General features: G+C 44.9%; 1 protein-coding gene across 1 annotated transcript in view; it reads right to left on the reverse strand.

Moving 5' to 3' along the window:
- The window catches only part of adgra3 (adhesion G protein-coupled receptor A3), a 246,688-nt gene that overhangs the window by 32,686 nt on the left and 192,235 nt on the right, over positions 1 to 21,767 (reverse strand). Inside the window, exons 13-15 of the mRNA XM_041193385.1 lie at positions 11,357 to 11,564; positions 10,178 to 10,386; positions 6,652 to 6,776 (exon numbers count right to left, since the gene is read on the reverse strand). Of these exons, the coding sequence (XP_041049319.1) occupies positions 6,652 to 6,776; positions 10,178 to 10,386; positions 11,357 to 11,564 (542 nt within the window). The remainder of the gene's footprint in view (positions 1 to 6,651; positions 6,777 to 10,177; positions 10,387 to 11,356; positions 11,565 to 21,767) is intronic.

Consider the following 21,767-nt stretch of genomic DNA (forward strand, 5'->3'; position numbering starts at 1 on the left):
TTGTCCTGCTTAATGGCACATATACCTTGTCTTTCAAGAGATAGTATGGGATAGGTTTAGGCCATTGTAGGGTTTCTAAATCACTGGAGGGGGTGCCTGGAGCTTGGGAAAGGTGGGGGGACTCCAATCAAAACTGGGACCTGTAAAGATGGTACCGTCCTGCCCCCCAACACTTTCTCACCAAACAGTGCTGCCTGCTGAGTTTCCAACCTGTTGCTCGGTGGGAAGGGCCTCAATTGGCAGAAGGATGGGCAAGGTGACCAAGTTCACCCTGCCTCTCATAAAATTGCTTTGGGGGAAGGTGCATATGGGTATGTGCTGTGTAAGACGCCCATGACATTTTATGGGTTCCCCCATCTGCAGACCCATCCACAGGGGTGTGTAAAATTCTGCCCAGATTTCATTGCTTGGTTATTATTGAAACAAAGAATTGCATTTTCTTTAACAATAACTTGTGTGATTCAAGTCATGATTACAGATTAGCTCATGACAGTGTTACAATACAACTATCTTCAGGTTACATTAAATGACAAGTAAATGACAAGCAAGTAATACAACCTGGTTCCTAGGCTCAGGTGATCACTCCTGACTCCACAGGCTGCCTGCTTGACTGTGGACTTCCAACCATCCTAAAAATTCTAATAATGACTGACCACTAGCTCCACTAATTAGACCCAACAAACAACAATCTATTTTTTTTCTTCATTCTTTCATGGGATGTGGCATTGCTGGCACTCAGTTTGTAAGCATAAAATTCATCTGAGAATGAGAAAAATCCTAATCAATTCTTGTTCAAATTCTACAATATTTAGTGAAATTTTATGTTTTTTTTCCCACATTTTCTCCACACAATGCATATGCACACCAAATTCTACCTGAGAGTAAGTCTCCACACCTTCCAATAAGTTACGTTTTTTGGTTGATAGATTTTTTTTTACTTCAAGGCATCAAGTGATATGGAATAAACATGGGTAAACGGAACTGAGAAATGGATCAGTCATGCTGTAGCTGAATGGTGGAACAGGCTTAAGGGATTGAATGGTTTACTCATGTTTCTATGGGCAGAATTTTCAAGATAGCGGGGGCGTGGAACGGGAGCGAGTATGGGTCTGATTACTGCTCACGATTGGGTCTGTGTCGCCATTTTACACGGGTAGGCCAATTATGGCCTGCCAAGCATACTTCACGACTCCCATGCGTAGCAGGAATGGCTGGGCGGCGGAGGGCATGCTCAGCCCACCGGGTACAATGGCGACCCGGCAGCCTGTATAAAGGAAGGCCTGGCAGCCTTGGAAAGGCTGCTTGCAATGGCTGGGCGAAGGTCTCTGGAGAGGGGCAATGGAGATTATGCAAGTCTGGAGGGTTGGCCATCAGGGCAGGCCAAGCCAGAGGGTAGGCCATCGAGGCAGGCCCGGTTGGAGGGTAGGGAGGGGGGGCCAGTGTGCCTCTCGTTTTTCTGATGAGTGCCTTGCGACCTCCTCGAGGAAGTGGTAGCACGGTGGGAGGAGGAGGCCCCCCCTGACATGACAAAATATGCTTGGGAGGAGGCAGCGGAAGTGATGAGCTCCCGCAACGTGGTGCGGCACACTTGGATCCAGTGTCGCAAAAGCTTCAACGACTTGTCGCACTCTGGAAGGGTGAGGACAATGTTGGCATCGGTCACTTAGCCCATTAAGTCAGCTTTCCCTCCTGCTGCCCCCATCCCCCAAGTCTAAGTGTAGTAGCTGCATTGAATCATTGACGGCATGTATCCTTCGCTGGATGGAGCAGCAGATCTTGCCCATGCCAAGGTCAGCCTCAGAGGGTGGTGAAGAGATGGGTTCTGTGCCCGCAGCATGTGACACTGAGACCCACATGACTATTTTGGGGGCAACCTGGAGGATCTGCACCTAGGCACAGCGCTTGAACTGCAGGAAATGTCCAAGTCAGGGTGATGACATGCTGGGAGCGGAGCTTCAAGGTGGCGTGGCACCTATCGATCCGCTGTCCTCTGCGCTCCACATGCTTGCGTCTCCTTGCAGTGGAAGGATATACCCTGTGGTACCTAATGTGATGTAGGATGCATTTGACCAAGGAGGTGGGGGAGGGGACAGGCCTAGCATCTTTGAGTGTTCAGCAGCAGCGGGGTAAGGGGGCACTGAATGACGACCCTTGCGGCGAGCCTCCTCCAGGAGACCTATCAGGGATTCCTGGGGATGCGCTCGGACCAGCAAGCCCTCACATCAGCATTGACCTCAGCTGTTCAGTGCCAATGTGGGAGATGGTGTGGGCAACAGGTTTCCCAGCTTGATGCCCATCTTGGTGAGCAGGGTGGTCCAAAGTGACCTCAGGATGGCACAGCAGCTGCCTGTTGTCTTTGTGGGCTCCTCTTGGGGCGTTCCCCCTTAAGTGCATCAACGGGCAGAGGCATCTTGGTGTACAGGTCCACAGGTCACTGAAAATGGCAACACGTGGATAAGGTAGTCAGGAAGGCATATGGCACGCTTGCCTTCATTGGCAGCGGTATTGAGTATAAAAGCTGGGAAGTCATGCTGCAGCTGTATAGAACCTTGGTTAGGCTACACTTGGAATATTGCGTGCAATTCTGGCCACCACATTAGCAGAAGGATATGGAGGCATTGGAGATGGTGCAGAGGAGGTTTACCAGGATGCTGCCTGGTCTGGAGGTTATTAGCTATGAGGAGAGGTTGGAGAAACTCGGATTGTTCTCTTTAGAGCGTAGGTGATTGAGGGGCGATTTGATAGAAGTTTACAAAATTATGAGTGGTATTGACAGAGTAGATAGTCAGAAGTTTTTTCCCAGGATGGAAGAGTCAGTTACTAGGGGACATAGATTTAAGGTGAGAGGAGAAAACTATAGAGGAGATGTGTGGGGCAAGATTTTTATGCAGAGGGTAGTGAGTGTCTGGAATTCGGTACCAGAGGAGGTGGTGGAAGCAGGTACGATAGTGGTGTTCAAGAGGCAGCTTGACAAATAAATGAATAAGATGGGAATAGAGGGATATGGACCCCGGAAGTGCAAAATGTTTTAGTTGACGGGCAATATGATCGGCGCAGGCTTGGAGGGCCGAAGGGCCTGTTCCCGTGCTGTACTTTTCTTTGTTCGTTGTTCCGGATGAGGGTGGCAGCTCCTCCATTCCTCTCCCAGTGACCATAGCATTCAGTGAGGCTGCGACGACTGGGGAGATGCCAGCTATGAAACTGGCAGCTCCCTCCCAGGCGGGGCCAGCACTGGCTCCACGGGCCAGAGGATGACCGCCAAGGTTGTTCAGGCCAACAGGACAGCAGGGTCAGCAGGCTGGCTCAGATGCCATTCCCAGCAATGGGGCAGCACCAAGACGTAGCACCCGGACACGTAAACATAAGGCACCTTAGGCACGCCACAGGTTTCTCACTGATGCTTTTGTGTTGGCCCGAGATGAGGTCCTTATGATTTGCTTTGAATTGGAACACCCTTGTCATTTTGTTTCATTCAGTTTCTTTGCCTGTGATATTAAATCCAGACATGTGACCATAGCTGAGGGTGCCTCTTTTCTTCTGCATGTGCATGGTTTCCAAAAATGTTAGGAGTGCTTTGTGGGACATTCAGCTTTTTTAACGAAGCCCTTAGTTACTGTCCCTAATCTGGAAAACTTGGAACATAGGTGCCGAGCTTGGAGCCTACAGCACAGGCTTGCCCTGGAGGTCCATATGTGATGCTAGCTGAAGTATCGTTGGATTAAAGCCCCCTGGGTGTCCCTGCCTCCCTGCAGTATGCCCGGGTCAGCGTCTAACCCCTCAGCATTTCCCTGTGCAAGTTCATCCTCAGACTCACTGCTGGACTCATCGTGTGTTGCTGCAGCCACTGCATGAACGTCTTCATTGTCCACTGCATCCCGCCTTTCCAGTGCCAGATTATGGAGAGCGCAGCATGCAACCACTATCACCGACACACGATCTGGTCACAGAGTGGTCCAGGCATCGGAAGTGTTTCTTGAGAAGACCGACGGTTCTCTCCACCCCAGCCCTTGTGGAGGCGTGGCTCCTATTGTGGCACTGCTCAGCTTCTGTTCTTGGATGGCGGAGAGGTGTCATGAGCCACCTTCTGAGGGCTTAGCCCTTGTAACCCAACAGCCATCTATCAAGCTGGGCTGGAGCACTGAAGAGCCCCGGCACCTGGAAGTGTCTGAGGACGTAGGCACCGTAGGAGATGCTTGGGTACCTTGCACAGACTTGAAGAATCAGCATCCTGTGGTCACACACTATCTGCACGTTCATGGAGTGGAAGCCCTTCCCGTTGACAAAGGCACAGGGCTCACCTGTGGGCAACTCGATGGCCACATGTGTGCAGTCTATTGCACCCTAGACGCAGGGGAAGCCAGCAATGGCCACGAAGCCTCTGGCTTGCTGTGCCTGGCTTGCCTGGTCCCAATGGAAGTGGATGAAGGTCAATGCCTGTCTGAACAAAGCGTCTGTAATCTGCTTGACACAAGAATGGACAGCTGATTGGGAGACACCGCAAAGATCACCCACCGACCCCTAGAAGGAGCCAGGAGCATAGAAGTTGAGGGCAGCTGTGACCTTTAGAGCCACTGGCATGGTTTGTCCACCCACACAATTAGGAGATATCTCAGGCCCTATCATCTGACAGATATAGTTGACTGTCTTCCTTGAGGGACGAAGCCTCCTTTGGCACGGCACCTCAGACATATTGAGGTAGCTCCTTCACCACCTGTAAATCCTGGCAGCAGGATAGTGGCGTCTTCTGCAGCCCCTTTCGCCTTGGTCTACCTCTTGGCCCTGCTCCCCTTATGCCTGCGTCTGTCCTCCCAAAGGTGGCACCCCTGGAGGCTGAATGTGCACTCCTGGCCACCTACCCTCCTCAGAGGAGGTGCCTCCTATGGAGAGTTCAGCTCCCATTCCCAGGCTATGGGATGACTTCCAGAAACCTGCAGGCCCAGAAAAGATTCCTCACTGCAGAGTGCTGACCTGAGAGTTAAGAGTCCAGACAAAGCGGCTGGTATGTGTTTTGAAGTATTACAGATCACACAGGCAAGTTTCAAAAACTTTGAAAAATCAATACTTGAGACGGCACACTTGTGACCCCAGTGAGCCCTCTTATCCAGTCCGTGGATGAGGTTTATACAAATGCGTCCTACCCCCCTGCCTACTGTGCCTGTGTGCTAACCCGAAGATTGCACGGGCGCCAAAAAATTGGCGTCGATTGGTGAGTTAAGGACATTAAGTGGCCCGTTAATTAATGGCGGGTGCGCAGTGGATATCATCGAGTGCTTGCCCAACGATGTCGGGATGCATGCCCAACGTCACCACACGTCATTTTACACGTGGATGTGCGGGGCCCAGCCCTGCACGCCAACGGGAAAATTCTGCCCTATATTTCCATGATCAGTCAGTAGGAGGCAATGATGTTCAACCAACATAAGCTCTGCCAATTCTCTTTTTTCCTTCTGAACCATCAATTCATACCACCCCACCCCCTCCACTTTCCAGGGCAGTCGACTCATTCAACTGAATTTTGCAACACTGTCTTGGGATACCCCACCTAAAAACTTTACCTGTAATTAACTTTGTACTCTAATTTATTGGGTGGCAGACAAACAGCTTGGAGCATGGAGCATTTTTAATATATTCGAGCATGTCACAAATATTTACATATATCAGCTTTGTCAATTGTTAATAGAATCCAGTATTTAATTGTTAAGTAGTAAGAAAGCTTTATGAAACTTCCATTATGATCAGCTATTTAAGTTATTGAGATGAAAAGTTTGGGATTATAGGCAAACAAATCCCTCTCCCATTATAACAACATGAGTTAATATGTGGAAACGGATATATGAAGCAAATGTTCTGGTGTATATTTTATCCTTTATTTTTATCTAATTATTTGTGTTTATAAACTAGTATTAAAAAGTGATGCCGTGTTGAAAAAAAACAGAATGACAGAACAAAAAAATTACAAATCCATTGCAAGGCGTTACAAAACTGAACTTTAACCAGTTGGCGCTTGAATTCACATAATGCCCAGGCTCCCCTCAAGTGAAATATGTTTTCCACAATCTTACTTTGCGTTCTAATAAGCCTTGTTTCACGATTTAATTTGGCTTTCAGAAATCAAAATATCCATTGGTGCGGAAAGCTGATTAATAAAGGTAAAATCCTGTGGATCCTGGAAATCGGAAATAAAAAACAGAAGGTGCTGGAAATACTCAGCAGATCTGGCAGCATCTGCGGAGAGAAAAAGAGATAATATTTCAAGTTGAATATGAAGACTAGTGTTCAACTCAAAACATTAATACTATTTCGCTCTCTATGGAAAGCAGGTTGGTTTGTTTATCGTCAAGGTAGTTTTCTCAGCTGACCACATCACTGGGTCGCATCAAGGTGCTCCCCTTCCCTGCCTCCAGCTCCTGTCAGACCTGAGCAAAACTGATTTGGTTACAAAGTATGGGAACTGGAAAACCAGTGGTGTCATCCCTTGCCTTGCTGAGAATATATTAAAAAAAATTGATTTTCAAATTCGACTGCAAATGACCGTAGGATGAATTTTAATGACAGAATTTTTTATTGCAAGAAAAATGGATGGTATCTTTTACATTGCTTTGGACCAATGTCACGATTGGTTCATAGTATTAAATAAAAAAATGGCATTACCTGTGGTAGTATACGTAACTGGCAATGATTATGGCCAAACAAGTGAGCAATACTGCTGCAGCAACATACACTAATGGATGCAAGAAGTCAACAAATTGTAGAAGAAAATCAGCACCAGTCAGATCCTGATGGGCACAAAAAAGTCACAATCACGCATGGATTAAAATGGAAAATATGCATATTTATCAGGAGAAAGAGAGATGACTGACAACAACAAATTTTTTCCTGGAAGTAGAGCAGTTAGGTAGTTTACAAAAGGCATCAAAATCCCATAAACAGCAATGCGATAAAGACCTGATCATCTGTTTTAGCCATTTTGTTTGAGGGGTAAATCTTGGCCAACCCTAATCTTCTTTGAAAAGTGCCAGGGAATCTTTTACACAAAGATAAAAGCAAAACACTGTGAATGCTGGCAATCTAGAACAAAAACAAAAATACCTGGAAAAACTCAGCAGGTTTGACAGCGTCTGCGGAAAGGAATACAATTAACATTTCTAGTCCGAATGACTCTTCATCAGAACTAAGGAACCTAAGGAAATCTTTTACGCAAACCTGAGAGAGCCAACAGGGTCTTGGTTTAAATTGTTATTTGAAAGAAGACACCCCAGATAGTGAGGGAGTGTTGCACTAAAGTCTCTGTCTAGATTATGTGCTGAAATTTCCAGTGAGATTGAAACAGCTTTTTAATAGACAAGATCGCGACCACTGAGCCAAGGCTGACACAGAGGATAGTTAGAATGTGAAGTTCTCAATCACAAATGATTCCTGAAAGAGATTCTATAAACTCTTAAAAGGAAATCAGATGACTTCCTAGGAAAGGACATCAAATAGTAAGGGGGCTGAGAACAAAAAGAGAAAACAAGGAGAGAACGACTGGATCCTGTGGTTCCTGTGGAGAAAAGCTCCCTCTCAGATTTGATTGACTGAATAACTTGTAACATTGTAGGGTTCAAATATCAGTACGTCCTTCTTGGTTCTCCTGCAAAAATTTGCACCCTCGACCACACCACTCCATTACCTCTCCCTGCCCAAATCCTTAAAAACTCCCATGCTACTCTAGCTGTCACTGCCAATTTGCTGATCACTGAAGGACTATCATACACCCATCCCAGTACTTTTTAAAAATTATTATTTACGGGATGTGGGCCAGCATTTATTGCCCATCCCTAGTTGACCTTAAGAAAGGGGTGATGAGCTGCCTTTTTAAACAGCAGTAGTCCAGGTGGTGTAGGTACACCCACAGTGCTGTTCGAGAGGGAGTTCCAGGGTTTTGACCCAGTGACAATGAAGGAATGGCAGTATATTTCCAAGTCAGAATAGTGAGTGGCTTGGAGGGGAACTACCAGGTGGTGGTTTTCCCATGTATATGCTACCCTTGTCCTTCTAGATGGTAGCGGTTGTGGGTTTGGAAGGCGCTGCCTAAGTTGCCTTGGTGAGTTCCTGCATTGCATCTTGTAGATGGTACACACTGCTAGCACTGTGCATCAGTGGTGGGGGAAGTGAATGTTTGTGGAAGGAGTGCCAATCAAGCAATTGCTTTGTCCTGGATAGTCTAAAGCTTAAGTGTTATTGGAGCTGCACTCATCCAGGCAAGGGGAGACTATTCCATCACACTCCTGACTTGTGCTCCTCCGTGATCATGCACTAGTGAGTGACATAAATCCAATACTCGTATGTTGAGGAAAGAATGAGTCTGAAGCCAGCCTGTACCTTAAGACAGATTTCTTTCCAAGCCTGCAGAGTAAAGACACAGGTACTTCCAACACCCAGTGCGAACACCTTTTTATACCCTTGCAATGAAGTCCTAACACTCCCCCAGTTGGGGACAGCTGTTCTTGATCACCAACTTAAACCATGTGATCTACTGCAGTACAATTCCAACATTGACAGTGCTCTCCCCATTCCAGGACCACCGTCCTATTACTACCAAAGTCAACATGAAATTAGTCTTCAGGTGAAGGGTGGTTACAGGATAATTGCATCCAAGTGCACAGATGTAATCTAGTCAGTTTTCAAGTACAAATTCTTTTTCTAAATAATGAAAATGTTAACTTTGTATCATTTATAGTGGAACAGCAAAAATTTCTCCAATTTAGGAAGCAGAGAAGTAGAGTTGGTTGCAGCATTGAAGTTTCTCTTCACTAGAGGCCGAGGAACTGATAGGAGCAAAACTGTGTGCTACAGACTGACCCAAGAAGGTGTAATGTCCTCAGCCCAACTATCTTCAGCTGCTTCATCAATGACCTTCCTTCCATCATAAGGTCAGAAGCGGGGATGTTTGTTGATAATTGCACAATGTTCAAGCACCATTCACGACTCCTCAGATGCTGAAGAAGTCCATGTCCAAATGCAGCAAGACCTGGACAATATCAAGGCTTGGGCTGTCAAGTGGCAAGCAACATTTGCACTGCACAAGTGCCAGGCAATGACCATCTCCAACATGAGAGAATCTAACCATCCCTTCCTCACATCCAATTGCATTACCATCACTGAATCCTTGATTATCAACATCCTGGGGGCTATCATTGACCAGAAACTGAATTGTATTAGCCATACAAATATTGTGGCTACATGAGCAGGTCAGAGGCTAGGAATCCTGTAACTCACCTCCTGACTCCCCAAAGTCTGTCCACCATCTACAAGACACAAGTCAGAAGTGGATGAGTGCAGCTCCAACAACACTCAAGAAGCTTGACACTATACAGGACAAAGCAGCCTGCTTCATTGGCACGCCATTCACAAACATTCATTCCCTCCACCACTGACACGCAGTAGTGTGTACCGTCTGCAAGATGCAATGCAGCAACTCACCAAAGCTCCTTAGACAGCACCTTCCAAACCCATGATGATACCATCTAGAAGGACAAGGGCAGGAGACACATGGGAACACCACCACTTGGAAGTTCCCCTCCAAGCCAATCTTGACTTGGAAATATATCGCCATTCATTCACTGTTGCTCGCTCAAAATTCTGGAATTCCCTCCCTAACAGCACTATGGGTGTACGTACACCACATGGACTACAGCGGTTCAAGAAGGCAGCTCACCACCACCTTCTCATGGACCAAATGGGGGATGGGCAATAAATGCTGGCCCAGCCAGCGATGCCCACATCCCATGAATGAATAAAAACAAAATTACAGATGTCAAGTCTACATAAAAAAATGTTCACAATCTGAGTTAGCACAGTACTTTTTCATTAATGAAACTGAGAAACTATGAAGGCTCAAGAGTTACAGTACCGGACACCACTAAATTTGAAAAGTATCACGAAGTAGACATATAAATTGGGATTTAATGATCAGGTAACATTGAACTTAGGTAACTAATAGCATGTCATGGGAAGGGAAGAGTGAGGGTGATAGAATTCCACAATTTTGAGGTTAATGGCAGCAGGAAGTTACATAGGAGTGCTTTCAGCTACAAGGATACAGAGGTTGAAGAGTGTGTAGGATAGTTTAGTTACAGTTTAGGAGGAACAAAAGAAAAAAAATCTCAAACTCAGAATTGTTGCATCAATATCTTACCATCAGTACTGCATAGTTGTTCAGAGAGTAGCACTGCATTGTGGTGACATTCTCATCTGAATTGACAATCTGGCAGCCATTGGATTTCCATCCTCCATAACCATTCAAGAGGTTGAAATCCCAGTATGCTGCAACAGCATCTACCCCATGTGCAATACGACGCAGCGTCACAGTGATAGGTTGACTGAGAGTATATAGACTGTTGCCATCTTTTAGAGAAAGGCAAAGAAATATTACAGGGATAAGAAAGCAATTCTAAGTAGTCATTTGATAAACCTGCAGATTAAATACAAGCTGTACTGACTTTTCTCACTGTTGGCTTTAGTAAAGTTATATAAGAACACAAGAATTAGGAGCAGGAATAGGCCATTTGGCCCCTCAAGCCTGCTCTACCATTTGATTGCAGTCTCAACTTTATGCTCCCACACTATTAGAAACATCAGCATTAATTCATATCATCGACAAAATTCTGTGGTCTATCTAATACACAAGGTCATTGCACAAGAATTGAGATTACCTTTTTATTTTGGTCAATAGGTACAAAATCATATTTAAGGTTCCACAAATGTCAATGAGCTAACTAGTAAAATCGACAAAAGTTAGAGCTATACATAGAGATATATATATATATCACAGTGTCACTGTCCCACAAAGCAGGAATTATTGAACAGCAATATAGCAGGAGCCATACAAAACAAGTGGCCAATTGCAGATGAAGGTGAAAACAAAAGTGCAGATTTTTTTTTCATCAGAAAATCATTTTTTTTTAAATTACATAATTTTAGGAAAATAACCATTTAGAAAATGCTGTTTTGAATTGCTCAAAACATCTGCTGACACACTATAAGCAGTTGGATTATTTTCTAACATTATGATATATTGAAGCCATTTGGACAGAAACTAAGTTGACTGGAATCAGAAAGGTGGAAGTGAGCTTTTCTAGCAATATCTGTGTCTTCTTTGTTTATATATTAAGAACCATAATTGCAAACTTTTCAATGTAAATCCTAATAAGATAACTGCAAGGTATCAACACTGAACTCAATTTCTTCTCTGTTTCGCTTTCCAATTCTCTTTGTCATCATCATTCATTATTATTAGCACTCTAAAATACTTGATGAAAACAAAGGTTAAGAAACGGCATTTGGATAATTTGACTGCACACTCCCAGATTCCTACCTATTTTAGCGTAGATGACCGGAGAGGCCACAGTCCGTCTCTTTCCATCATCTGCCAAATTTGTAGAATTCCCCATGCTTGGAAAAAGTTTGCCATTCCGGAAAGCAATAAGATGCAATTTGTAGACCGCATCTTCCATTTGGTTTGGTATAGAACTGTAGACAAACAAGGATTGTGGCAACTGGACGGATGCTTCTGCAACAGTATTCTATAGAGTTTAAAATAAATAGTTTGAAAAGTGCCACACACAATTTAGTTACATTTAATCACATGCTAGAAAATGTAAAAAGCTATAAATAACAGGACTTTAAAAAAATTAAGACTCTGGTTAATGTACATTCTCTGCTTTAAGGGAAATCACATATCACATCAATCACATTTCCAGCCAAAAATAAGGACATTGGATAATGTGGAACAGAAAACTGACACAGGAGGGAATGGATATCAAATGTTCCAATTGCCAATTACAGGGGATGCTATGGTCAATACTCCATTTACTAGTGGGGGAGTTATATTATAAGTAGAATAATTAACTTCTATGCAGTGCCATTTATCCAACATCAGTCTCTCACTCCACTTTATAAATAAGATACTTCCACTTTATAAACTCAAAATCAAACATGATATAAAATTCTCATCTTCTATGTGAGTAGTATGGTACTGTTTCTTCTCGAATCCTGTGCCTGAAGCCAGATCCATGGTGATTATTAACTACATTTAGGGCAAGGAGGCAGGTCCCAAGTGTACCTTAGCCAGAACGGGGATCGAACCCTGTACTGTTGGCGTTAATAGATCCTCATGTTAGCCGTCCAGCCAACTGAACTGGCTCCCCACCAGGTGTGGTACACCAAACCACATATTTCAGGACAAACAGATTTATCTATTTTAAGGATACCACTGATGCAACATTTAGATTATGTACAAAATTAAATTGTTCAACAGCCTAAGGCAAAATTATGGCAACCCTGTCAAATTTCATCTGTGATTGAAGAGTAAGAGGATGAAAAATTCAGATTAAGAACTTTTTCATTTTACAATAATCTTAAACGTCTGTTATGTCAGAAGAGCTGATCAAGGTTGGCAAGAGCAATTTTTCACCATCAACACTTCCAAAAAGGACATAACTTTTTGTTGCAGTTGTTATTAAGTAGCACTAACTACTACTGACGACATCCAATAGAGGAATGCAATAACTGATACTGCACATGTCTAATCATGAAACATTTTGGAAAACAGCCTTGATCTTCATCAGGATGAACACATCAGATTGATTGATTTTGATGGAGCAAGGAATATTGACTTAGTGTGATGGTCTGGTCCCTTGTGCAGACTGATTCACCTTTTATTGGACTTATTTGAAGGCAATGGATAGGTTTCACTCTGCTGCTGTAATTTTACTCTACAATTGCAAAACAGTCACCTCAACATTCTAGCATTTTAAAGAAATTGAATCATATTAAACCTCAAACTCTCACTCTGTAGTGAAGATAAATAAAAAATGTCATGTTCCACCCAGAGCTCTCAACATTTTATTTCTAAATGCACCACATTCTCACAGACAGAACTGCTGAGCTCCAGGGCCAGACTCATTGGTCTTACATGATTTTTATGATCTATATATATATATATATATATATATATTTGAGCATTTTTAAATTAAGAACTGAGAACACTTAAAAAGAGAGTCTGCTGCTAGTAGTTAGGAGGTAGAGATCTGTCCTGCTCCATCCTGTGAATAAACTTACTATCAAGTAAAAGATCAGTGTCTTTTTTATAGATCACCATTTGGCTAGGATCCATTTAACAGTATGGACCAGATATTCCTTCAAAAACCTTTTCCCCATTCATACATTATTCATTAAAAATACCTCTCATTATTGCTGTAGTTGCAGACCAACACATGTATCTTGGTCCAATGTAAAATATTTATACACCATTAGTACTTTGCTGCCTCTGCCATCTAATTGAGGGGTTTAAGATATTAAATCAATTTGATAGCTCCTCTCTATTTAACTTATTTCTGCTGATGAAGATTCCAGAACAAGGGAGCATAACATTAAAATTAGAACTAGACTGCTAAGGAGGGATATCTGGTTGCATTTCTTCATTAAGGGAAGGGAAATGCGACAGCAAGAGGCCATTCAGCCCTTCAAGCCTGTTACACCATTAAATGAGATCATGGCTGATCTCCATCCATCTGCCTTGGCTCCATATTCTTTTATAACCTTGTCCAGCAAAAATCTACGGTTGTCAATTTATCATTTTAATAATTTAAAATCTATTAAAAACAACTTATATTTATCTAGCACCTTTAACATAATGAAACATCTCAAGGCCCTTCACGGGATCATTATAAAACCAAGTATGACAGCAAGCCACCTAAGGAGGTATTAGGTCAGATGAGTAAATCCTTGGTCAAAGAAGTAGGTTTTAAGGAGTGTCTTAAAGGACGAAAGTGAGGTAGAGTGCTGCAGGGATGTAGGGAGGATATTTCAGAGCTAGGGGCCTAGGCAACTGAAGGCATGGCTACCAATGGTAGAGCAATTAAAACTGGGGATGCACAAGAGGCCAGAATTAGAGGAGCACAGATATCTCTGAGGGTTGTGGAGCTGGAGGAGAAAGGGAAGGGCAAGGAATGGGAAGACTTAAAAACAATGGGAAGAATTATAAAATCAAGATATTGCTCGCTTGGAAGTGAATGTTGGACAAGGGTGGTAGGGGAACAGGTCTGGCTTTGAGTTAAGACACAGGCAGCAGAGTTTTGGACAACCTCAAGTTTATAGAGGGAGACCCACCAGGAGTGCATTGGAATAGTTGAGTCTAGGGGTAACAAAGGCATGAATGAGGGTTTCAGCAGCAGACGGGCTGAAGCAGAGGTGAAGTTAGGTGATATTATGGAAATGGAAATAGGTGCTCCGTAATGGCAGACAAGATCGGAGGCTCATCTCGGAATCAAATTTAATACAAAGGCTGTGAACAGACTCGCTCAATCTCTGACTGCCGACAGGGAGAGTCACCAGGGAATGGAGTTTGGAGTGGAAACCTAAAACAATGGCTTTCGATTTTCCAATGCAGTAAAGTCCTGCCATTCGCAACAAATGGCAAAATCACAAACGACGAACATACTTTACAATGGGAGTCAATTTTATAGATTCCAGCCACCTTAAAATTTTACATGTTTAGAGGATCAAAGGCAATAAAAACTGTTTTTAGTAAATTTAAAGAGAAAATTACTGGAAAAATGATAAATGAAATGATAAACAAGAAAAATGTAAAATTAGTCACACTTAGTTCTTTAATCGAGAATGGAGACGGACTAGATCAGGAATTAAATTGCAGTACAAGGAACACCCACGTGCAAACAGCAACAGGCAATGCACGTGCAGTGCACACTTTCTACTACAGGAAATACGTCATGGACACCTTTTTTTAAACATCATTTAGGTGAGGTTTTTTTTTGCCTTTTTTCAGCACTTTCTAAAGTTGGTTTCTATTTATTATGTTTAAAACTGTGGATAAGTGAACTGATGTACAAAGGCTTTGCATGGAAAAACGAATTTGCAAAAGAGGAAGTCACGAATGGCGGGACTTTACTGTATTTAATTGGAGGAAACTTATGCTCGACCAGTACTGGATGTCAGATAAACAATCTGATAATTTAGCAACAGTGGAGAAGCCAAGAGAGGTGATTGTGAGGTAGAGCTAGATATCAGTATACAACTAATGCTGTGGCTTCAGGTGATGTCACCAAGGGGCAGCATGTAGATGAGAACAAGAAGGGGAGCAAGGATCAATTCTTGGTGGCACTAGGGATAATGGTATGGAATCAGGAAGATAAGTCATTGTAGGTAATTCTCTGGCTATGATGAGATACAGAAGAATGGAATGAGAAAGAACAGTCCCATACAGTTGGACAACAGTGGAAAGGTGCTGGAAAAGGATGGTATGGTCAGCCATGTCAAAGGCTGTAGACAGATTGAGAAGGATGAGAAGGGAAAGTTTATCTTTTTTACAGTCACGTAGGATGTTACTTGTGATTTTGATAAGAACAGTTTCGATACTGTGGTGAAACCTGATTGGAGGGTTTCAAAATCGAGTTCCAGGAAAGATGGGAATGGATTTGGGAGGAAACAACACAATAAAAGGCTTTGGAGATGAAAGGGAGGTTTGGAGTAGGACGGTAGTTTGCTAGGATGGTGCGGTCAAGGATTGTATTTTTGAAGAAGTGGGTAATGGCAACAGATTTAACGTAGAGAGGGACAACATCTAAAGAGAGAGAGCCATTTACAATATCGGCTAACATGGGGGCCAGGAGAGTAATGGTTTTTATTAGGGGCTAGAATGTCAAAGGTGGAGATGAGGGTGTGGTTGGGTAAATCAGCAGCTGCAGAAATCTTGTGGTGAAAAGAGGGAAAAAGGCTAGATAGTTAGAATTAATTGGGGGATTTGTTTTCCCCCTGGGACAGTTACTGAAGGAGGAAGGGTTGGGGAGTGGATGGGGGATGTGAATGGTGAGTGATACAATGAAGTGATCAGAAATGGCCTTATCTGTGATTGAAACAATTGGGACTAGCAAGACCATGTGAGGTGACAAAGTCAAAAGGGGTGGCCATGAAATGGGTTGCAGAGTTTACATGGAGGGAGAGATTTAGGGAAGATAAATGGGCTGTAAACTTAGAGAGAGAAAATATGGAGCTAGCAACTGAACTGGCATTAACTAAGTTAACATCTACTGCTTTTTCTGGGAGAGAGTTCCACTCTTCTACCATCCTCTGAATAAAGGAGAGCAACCTAACTTTCCTGAATGGCCTGTGGCAATTTTAAGGTTGTCCTCCTTGTCTTAACTTCCCCCACCAACAAAATATTTCTCGCTATCCACCCTAACTATCCATTTCAAAATCTAAAAATCTCAATCATATCACTCTTTCACTTACTATATTCAAAGGAGTACAAGCCTAGTTGGTTCGCCTCATAATCTAACCCTTGGGAGCTCTGGTAACATGCTGGTGGATCTCTCAGCACTGCCGTTCACCACATAAATACTTGGATCAAAACTTTTTAGTACAAAATGGATGACCTCAGACTTACTTGCTTTGAAATCCATCTGCCTACTCAACTATCAACATCTCTTCATAATTTTATGTTTCCGTCTACAATATTTACTATGCTACTAATCCTTATGCCATCGGCAAACTTTGATATCTGGCTCTCTTTTGCATTATCTAAGTCATTAATAAATATAGTGAATAGTTGAACCTTAGCACAAGTCCTTATGGGACACCACTAGTACTTCTAATTCCAGTACATTCCCATTATCCTACTCTCTGTCTTCTACTATCTCACCAGATCAACATCCACAATTTGCCTTTAATTCCAGTAGCTTTAATTTTAGTTAACAGTCTCTTCTGTAGAACCTTCTCAAATGCTTTTGGGAAGTTCATATAAACTACATTTATCTGTCCATTTCTTCAGTTCTGGAACCCTCTACCACAAAAAGCTGTTGAAGCTAGGTCATCTGAAAATTTCAAGACCAATATTTTTGTTAGGCAAAGTATTAAGGGATACTGAACCAAGGTGGGTTGATAGAGTTAAGAAACAGATCAGCCATAATTTCAGCGAATGGCAAAGCAGACTCAAGCAGCTGAATGGGCAATTCCTGTTCTTATGTGTCACATCGCTGAGCCTTTTTATTGGAAAGATGGAATCCATCTCAAAATTTCCTCTTCCTTGAAAGGGAAGCATTTAACATAACTCTTAAGGGCAGAATTTCCTGTGCCCACTGGCATTGTGGTGAGTGTACAATAATATTGCGTAGTGCTGGCAAAGGTCGCCTGTTGGACTTCGAGGTTGAAGCTCCGTGTATTAACGTTAGGGCACAAGCAAATCGCATTTTCCCAGCTGGCTGACAGTGCGGTGCTGGGGCAAGGGCTGCACTGTGGTTGAGGCAAGTTGGGGGCAGGGGAGGCTAGGGCTGCACTGTGGTTGATCGTATTGCACAAGCACGTGCTGGGGGAGAAGAGGCCAAGCATTATAAAGTCCATTCCTCCGCAGCTGAGACAGTTCAGGCACAGCCACGTTGACTTGCCTGGGGTCAGGCCTCTAGCTTATCTGCCTACTCAAGTAATGCAGAGTCATGAAAGTGCCACCAAGTGCTCCAGAGTTTTTCACCCCTCGGGCACAGACTGAAAATGAATGAGTGTTTTAGTGGACTGCAGAACAATGGGACAACGACATACGTTGTACAATCTCCTTGCGAAAGTTGGCCACTGGTAGAGATGCTCATAGCCCCTTGCAATGTTGTCATTCAGGTTTGGACTAGTCTCCCCCATGGTTCAAGCTAACAGTGCAGTTTTGCAGTGCAGGTTAGGCGAATGTGTGCGCCTGAGCTGAGAGCACACTCCAATGGGCGAAGCTGCCACTAATCGGTCAGTTGGAGTGGGGCTGAGTTGGGTGAGGTCTTGGGCAGCCATGGAGTGCATTAAACTCTGGCCATCCAAATCGTGGCTAGCACTCTCTGGGATGCGTTAAGAGGTCTTCAGACTTAACCTAGAGATGTTTTTAGTACACCCATGCTATACCATGCATCTCTTTCTTTCATCCTGCAGGAGGACAACACCAGGAGCATGGTGACCAACTGTATGCATCACAGCTTACAGAGAGCGGAGACGAAGGAGGAGAAGGGAACGACAAAGGCACCTGGCTGGGCAGAGGGTAGAACAGGAACGAGTGGCGGCTGGGTCTCTTGCACATGCCATTGAAGAGCCACAGCAAGCTGTTCTGGTCGGTGCCTAGCTAGACCCAGGGTCTATAGACGTCGCCTTTCATTCCTATAGATGACCGAGAACCAGTGGAGCCGAAGACAGTGCATGTCCAGGGAAGTAGTTGGTCACATGTGCCACCTGCTGCAGGATTTGGCACCATAGGGACATAGAAGGCATCCACTGCCAACAGCCATGAAAGTGACCACGGTTCTTAATTTTTACACCAGTGGCTCCTTTCAGGGCTCCATATGTGACCTCTCTGGGATATTGCAGCCTCCACCCACAAATGCATCATGAGATCATGGACACCATCTTAGCAAAGGCACACAACTTTTTGCATTTCACTCGGGACTGGGAAAGCTAGGAGGCAAGAGCATTGGAATTTGCCCAGACTTCAGGCTTCCCACAGGTGCATGGTGCCATCGACTGCACTTGCGTGGTGCTAGATCTCCATGGCAACAAGCAGTCAACTATGTGAACCGCAAAAGCTTCCACTCGCCGAGTGCTCAGCTGGTGTGTGACCACCACAAACGCATCCTGCAGGTCTACACATGGTTTCCAGGGAGTGTTCACGACTCCTAAATTCCCAGCAGGTCTCAGCTCCTCAACGTCTCCCAAGGTCCACAGAGACTGCAGGGATGGCCCCTCGGGGACAAGGACTCCCTTGCAGAGGATGTGGCTGATGACATCTGTGCAGTGGCATCAGACTGCAGCAGAGTGAAAGTATAATGAGGTTCATGCTGCAACTCACAACTTGGTGGAGCAAACCATCGGGTTGCTGAAAATGAAGTTCTGGTGGAGCCCTGAAATACAATCCACAGAGGGTGCCACGCATCGTCGTCACCTGCTGTGCCCTTTATAACCTGGCACTGCAACAGGAGAGGAACTGGCTGAAGAGGAGATGGAGGAGATGAACTGCTCCTCCAATGGAGGAGGATATCAATGGGGGTGAGGGTGAGGAGGTCCTCGAAGATGGGGCTGGTGGAGATGAGGCCCTCACACTGGCCAGACAAGGCAGGCATGCTCAGGAGTCTCTCATCGTTGCTAGATTTGTAGAGGGTGATGATGACATGCAGTGAGAAGACATCATAGATCCTCACATTGCAGCTGTGAACATTTGAGTCCAATCTGGCTGATGGCAGTGCACATACCCTCTGTGATAAGGCTTCTGTCATGGAGACGCAGCAGAGGCCCTAATAGTTGCTCGATTGCAAGAGGATGATGATGACATGCAGTGAAGACACTCCATAGATCTTCACACTGCCTCTGTGAATGTTTTGACCTGTGTCTGGCTGAGGGCAACTCGTGTGCACTCTTTGATCAGGGTCATGTCATACAGACACAGCCATCAAACTTTAAATGCAGCTGATCCCTTCAGGAGCACAGCATCACCGGTCATAGATGCTGAAAAGATGGGGTCCAGGCCCATCTCAAAGGTGGTGAGAGCACCAGGGAACTCTGATACCAGCCCTCAACATTCTGGCAGCAATAATAAGCACCATCGAGGTGCAGGCAATAGTAATGTGTCCAGGGAGTGTGAAGCTGGACCATCACTTTTGTGTTGGCCCGCAATGAGGTCTTTATGAGTTGGTGTGATGTTTAACACCTTTGTCATTTTGTTCTCTTAAGTTCCTTTTGTTATACTATTAAATTCAGACATGTCACCATGGCTGAGGGTGCCTCTTTTCAGGTGGATGGTTACCAATAATGTTATGAGTGATTTGTGGGACATTCAGCTTTATTAACAAGGCCCTTAGTTAATGTTCCTATCCAGGCAGATTTTGCACTCAGGTATCAAGTATGGAGCCTGCAGCCCAGGCTTGTCCTGGTGATTCATCTGAATGCTGCACAAAGCACAGGGATGAGGCTCTGGACTGAGAAACCTGCCTTTTCTCTTGTGCAAGAACCAAGGTTTCACATCTGAGTGACATGAACACTGCTCATCATATCAAGGAGACATTTTTGGGAGTTTATTTACAATAGTGAACATTATGTTCAAGTGATTTTAACACTTGTGCCAAGGCTGTGCAACTACATCTTCTTAACCTCCCTAACCCTGCCACTTTGTCTTGGTGCTCCCCAACATCCACAGAGGAGGTGGAGGTGGCCTGCTGACTGCTACACCCTGTCTGTGATGACCTTGATGTACTCTGATGTACTCTGGAAGGCTGAGACCAGGAGGGCTGTGGCCTGCTGTCGGGGTCCTGCTTTTTGGCAGTGGCAGCTTCTTCGACCTATGGAGCTAGAGCTGCAGGGGTCTCAGAAAGAGGGGATTCAGCTGGGCTGGACATTCCCAGAGTCACCCAGGTGGATGGCCTTGTGATCACCTACTGATCCTCCTCCCAATGGGTGCCCAAGGGCCCCTGGCTGGCACCTTGAAGAGAAGGGGAAGCTGAAGTGAGATGGAGCTGCCCCGCACCCCTCTCACGTTGACACTGCTGGAGGCCAACTATGGCATCTGCAATGGAATTCAGCCCGCGCAGCAGTGCAAGACCAAGGTCCTGGATCAAGGTCTCCAAGGTGGCCGCCTTCCTAAAAGCGTTGGCCTCGGTGTTTTGCATGCTGGAGCAGACAGACTCTTCCATTTACAATCTGAGGAGTGTAGCGGACATCCCTTCCTGATGTTCCCGAGCTTGCCTTTGCAGCTCTTGCAACTGAGATATGACTGAGTTCAGTGGTTTGCCATCTCTCTCGGACTCAGCAGATTTCTTGCCTCCAGCAGTCCTCTGAGTTCCGGACACCAGGAAAGTCCCTGCCGCTGCCTGCTGCGGATCAGACAGTGTGATGCGTTCACCAGATTGTGATTCCGAGGCGTCTCTAGAATTAGGTCCCACCGAGGTGTGTCTCTGCGCTGGGGGAGGGTGTGGGTGAGTGCTGTGATGGGTTTTCAATGAGGGTGCCTTAAGATTCTTCTTCCGAGGTGTCTTCAGGGCTTGATTGGAGGCATGGGTCATGGACTCCCTCAGCTGTTTCCCAGGTGTGCCTGTGAAAGCAAGAAGAGAAAAGTAGCGCACAGTAGTGGCCTGTGAAACAGGAGACATCGCTCACAGCATGGTTGCTTCATGGATGTTGCACTGCTGGATTCTCACTCGCTCAAGCACCACCGACCTTAGTGTCAGCACAGGAACAGTCCAGATCATTGCCGGCCAGCTGAATGGCTCTATTTTCAAGGTCTGCGAGGACCTTGATGTTGGACATCCTCCACCAGTCTGCGACCTCTTTCTCTCTCGTATTCCAGCTTGTCCTGCACAAATATGGATGCAGAAAGTTTAAGCGGGACGCTTGCCTGCCAGATGATATGCATGCCTGGCATGTGTGGGTGGCGAGTGGTCCCATGGACGGGATGAGGACTATAAAAGTGTGTGAGAGAGAGTGAATGGTGATGTCCCTTGAAATGGCAGTGAGGGAGATCCCTGTGGATATGTGATGAGTTTGAGAGTGTGACAGAAGTGATCAGTGATCAGAAGAGTGACTTACCCTGGTGGAAAGGAGATCATCAATCATTCTCTTATGGTGCTGGGTGGCTTTCCTCTTTTGAAAAGTGTTGGCACAATGCTACCACTGCCTCCCAAGCTGGATTGGTAATGTTGCTTGCCCTCCTGTGGTCAGAGTAGGGGTAGAGGACATCACGGCGGGCCTCCTAAAGGCAC

Source organism: Carcharodon carcharias, chromosome 1 (assembly GCF_017639515.1).
Source record: "Carcharodon carcharias isolate sCarCar2 chromosome 1, sCarCar2.pri, whole genome shotgun sequence".
Classification (NCBI taxonomy): domain Eukaryota; kingdom Metazoa; phylum Chordata; class Chondrichthyes; order Lamniformes; family Lamnidae; genus Carcharodon; species Carcharodon carcharias.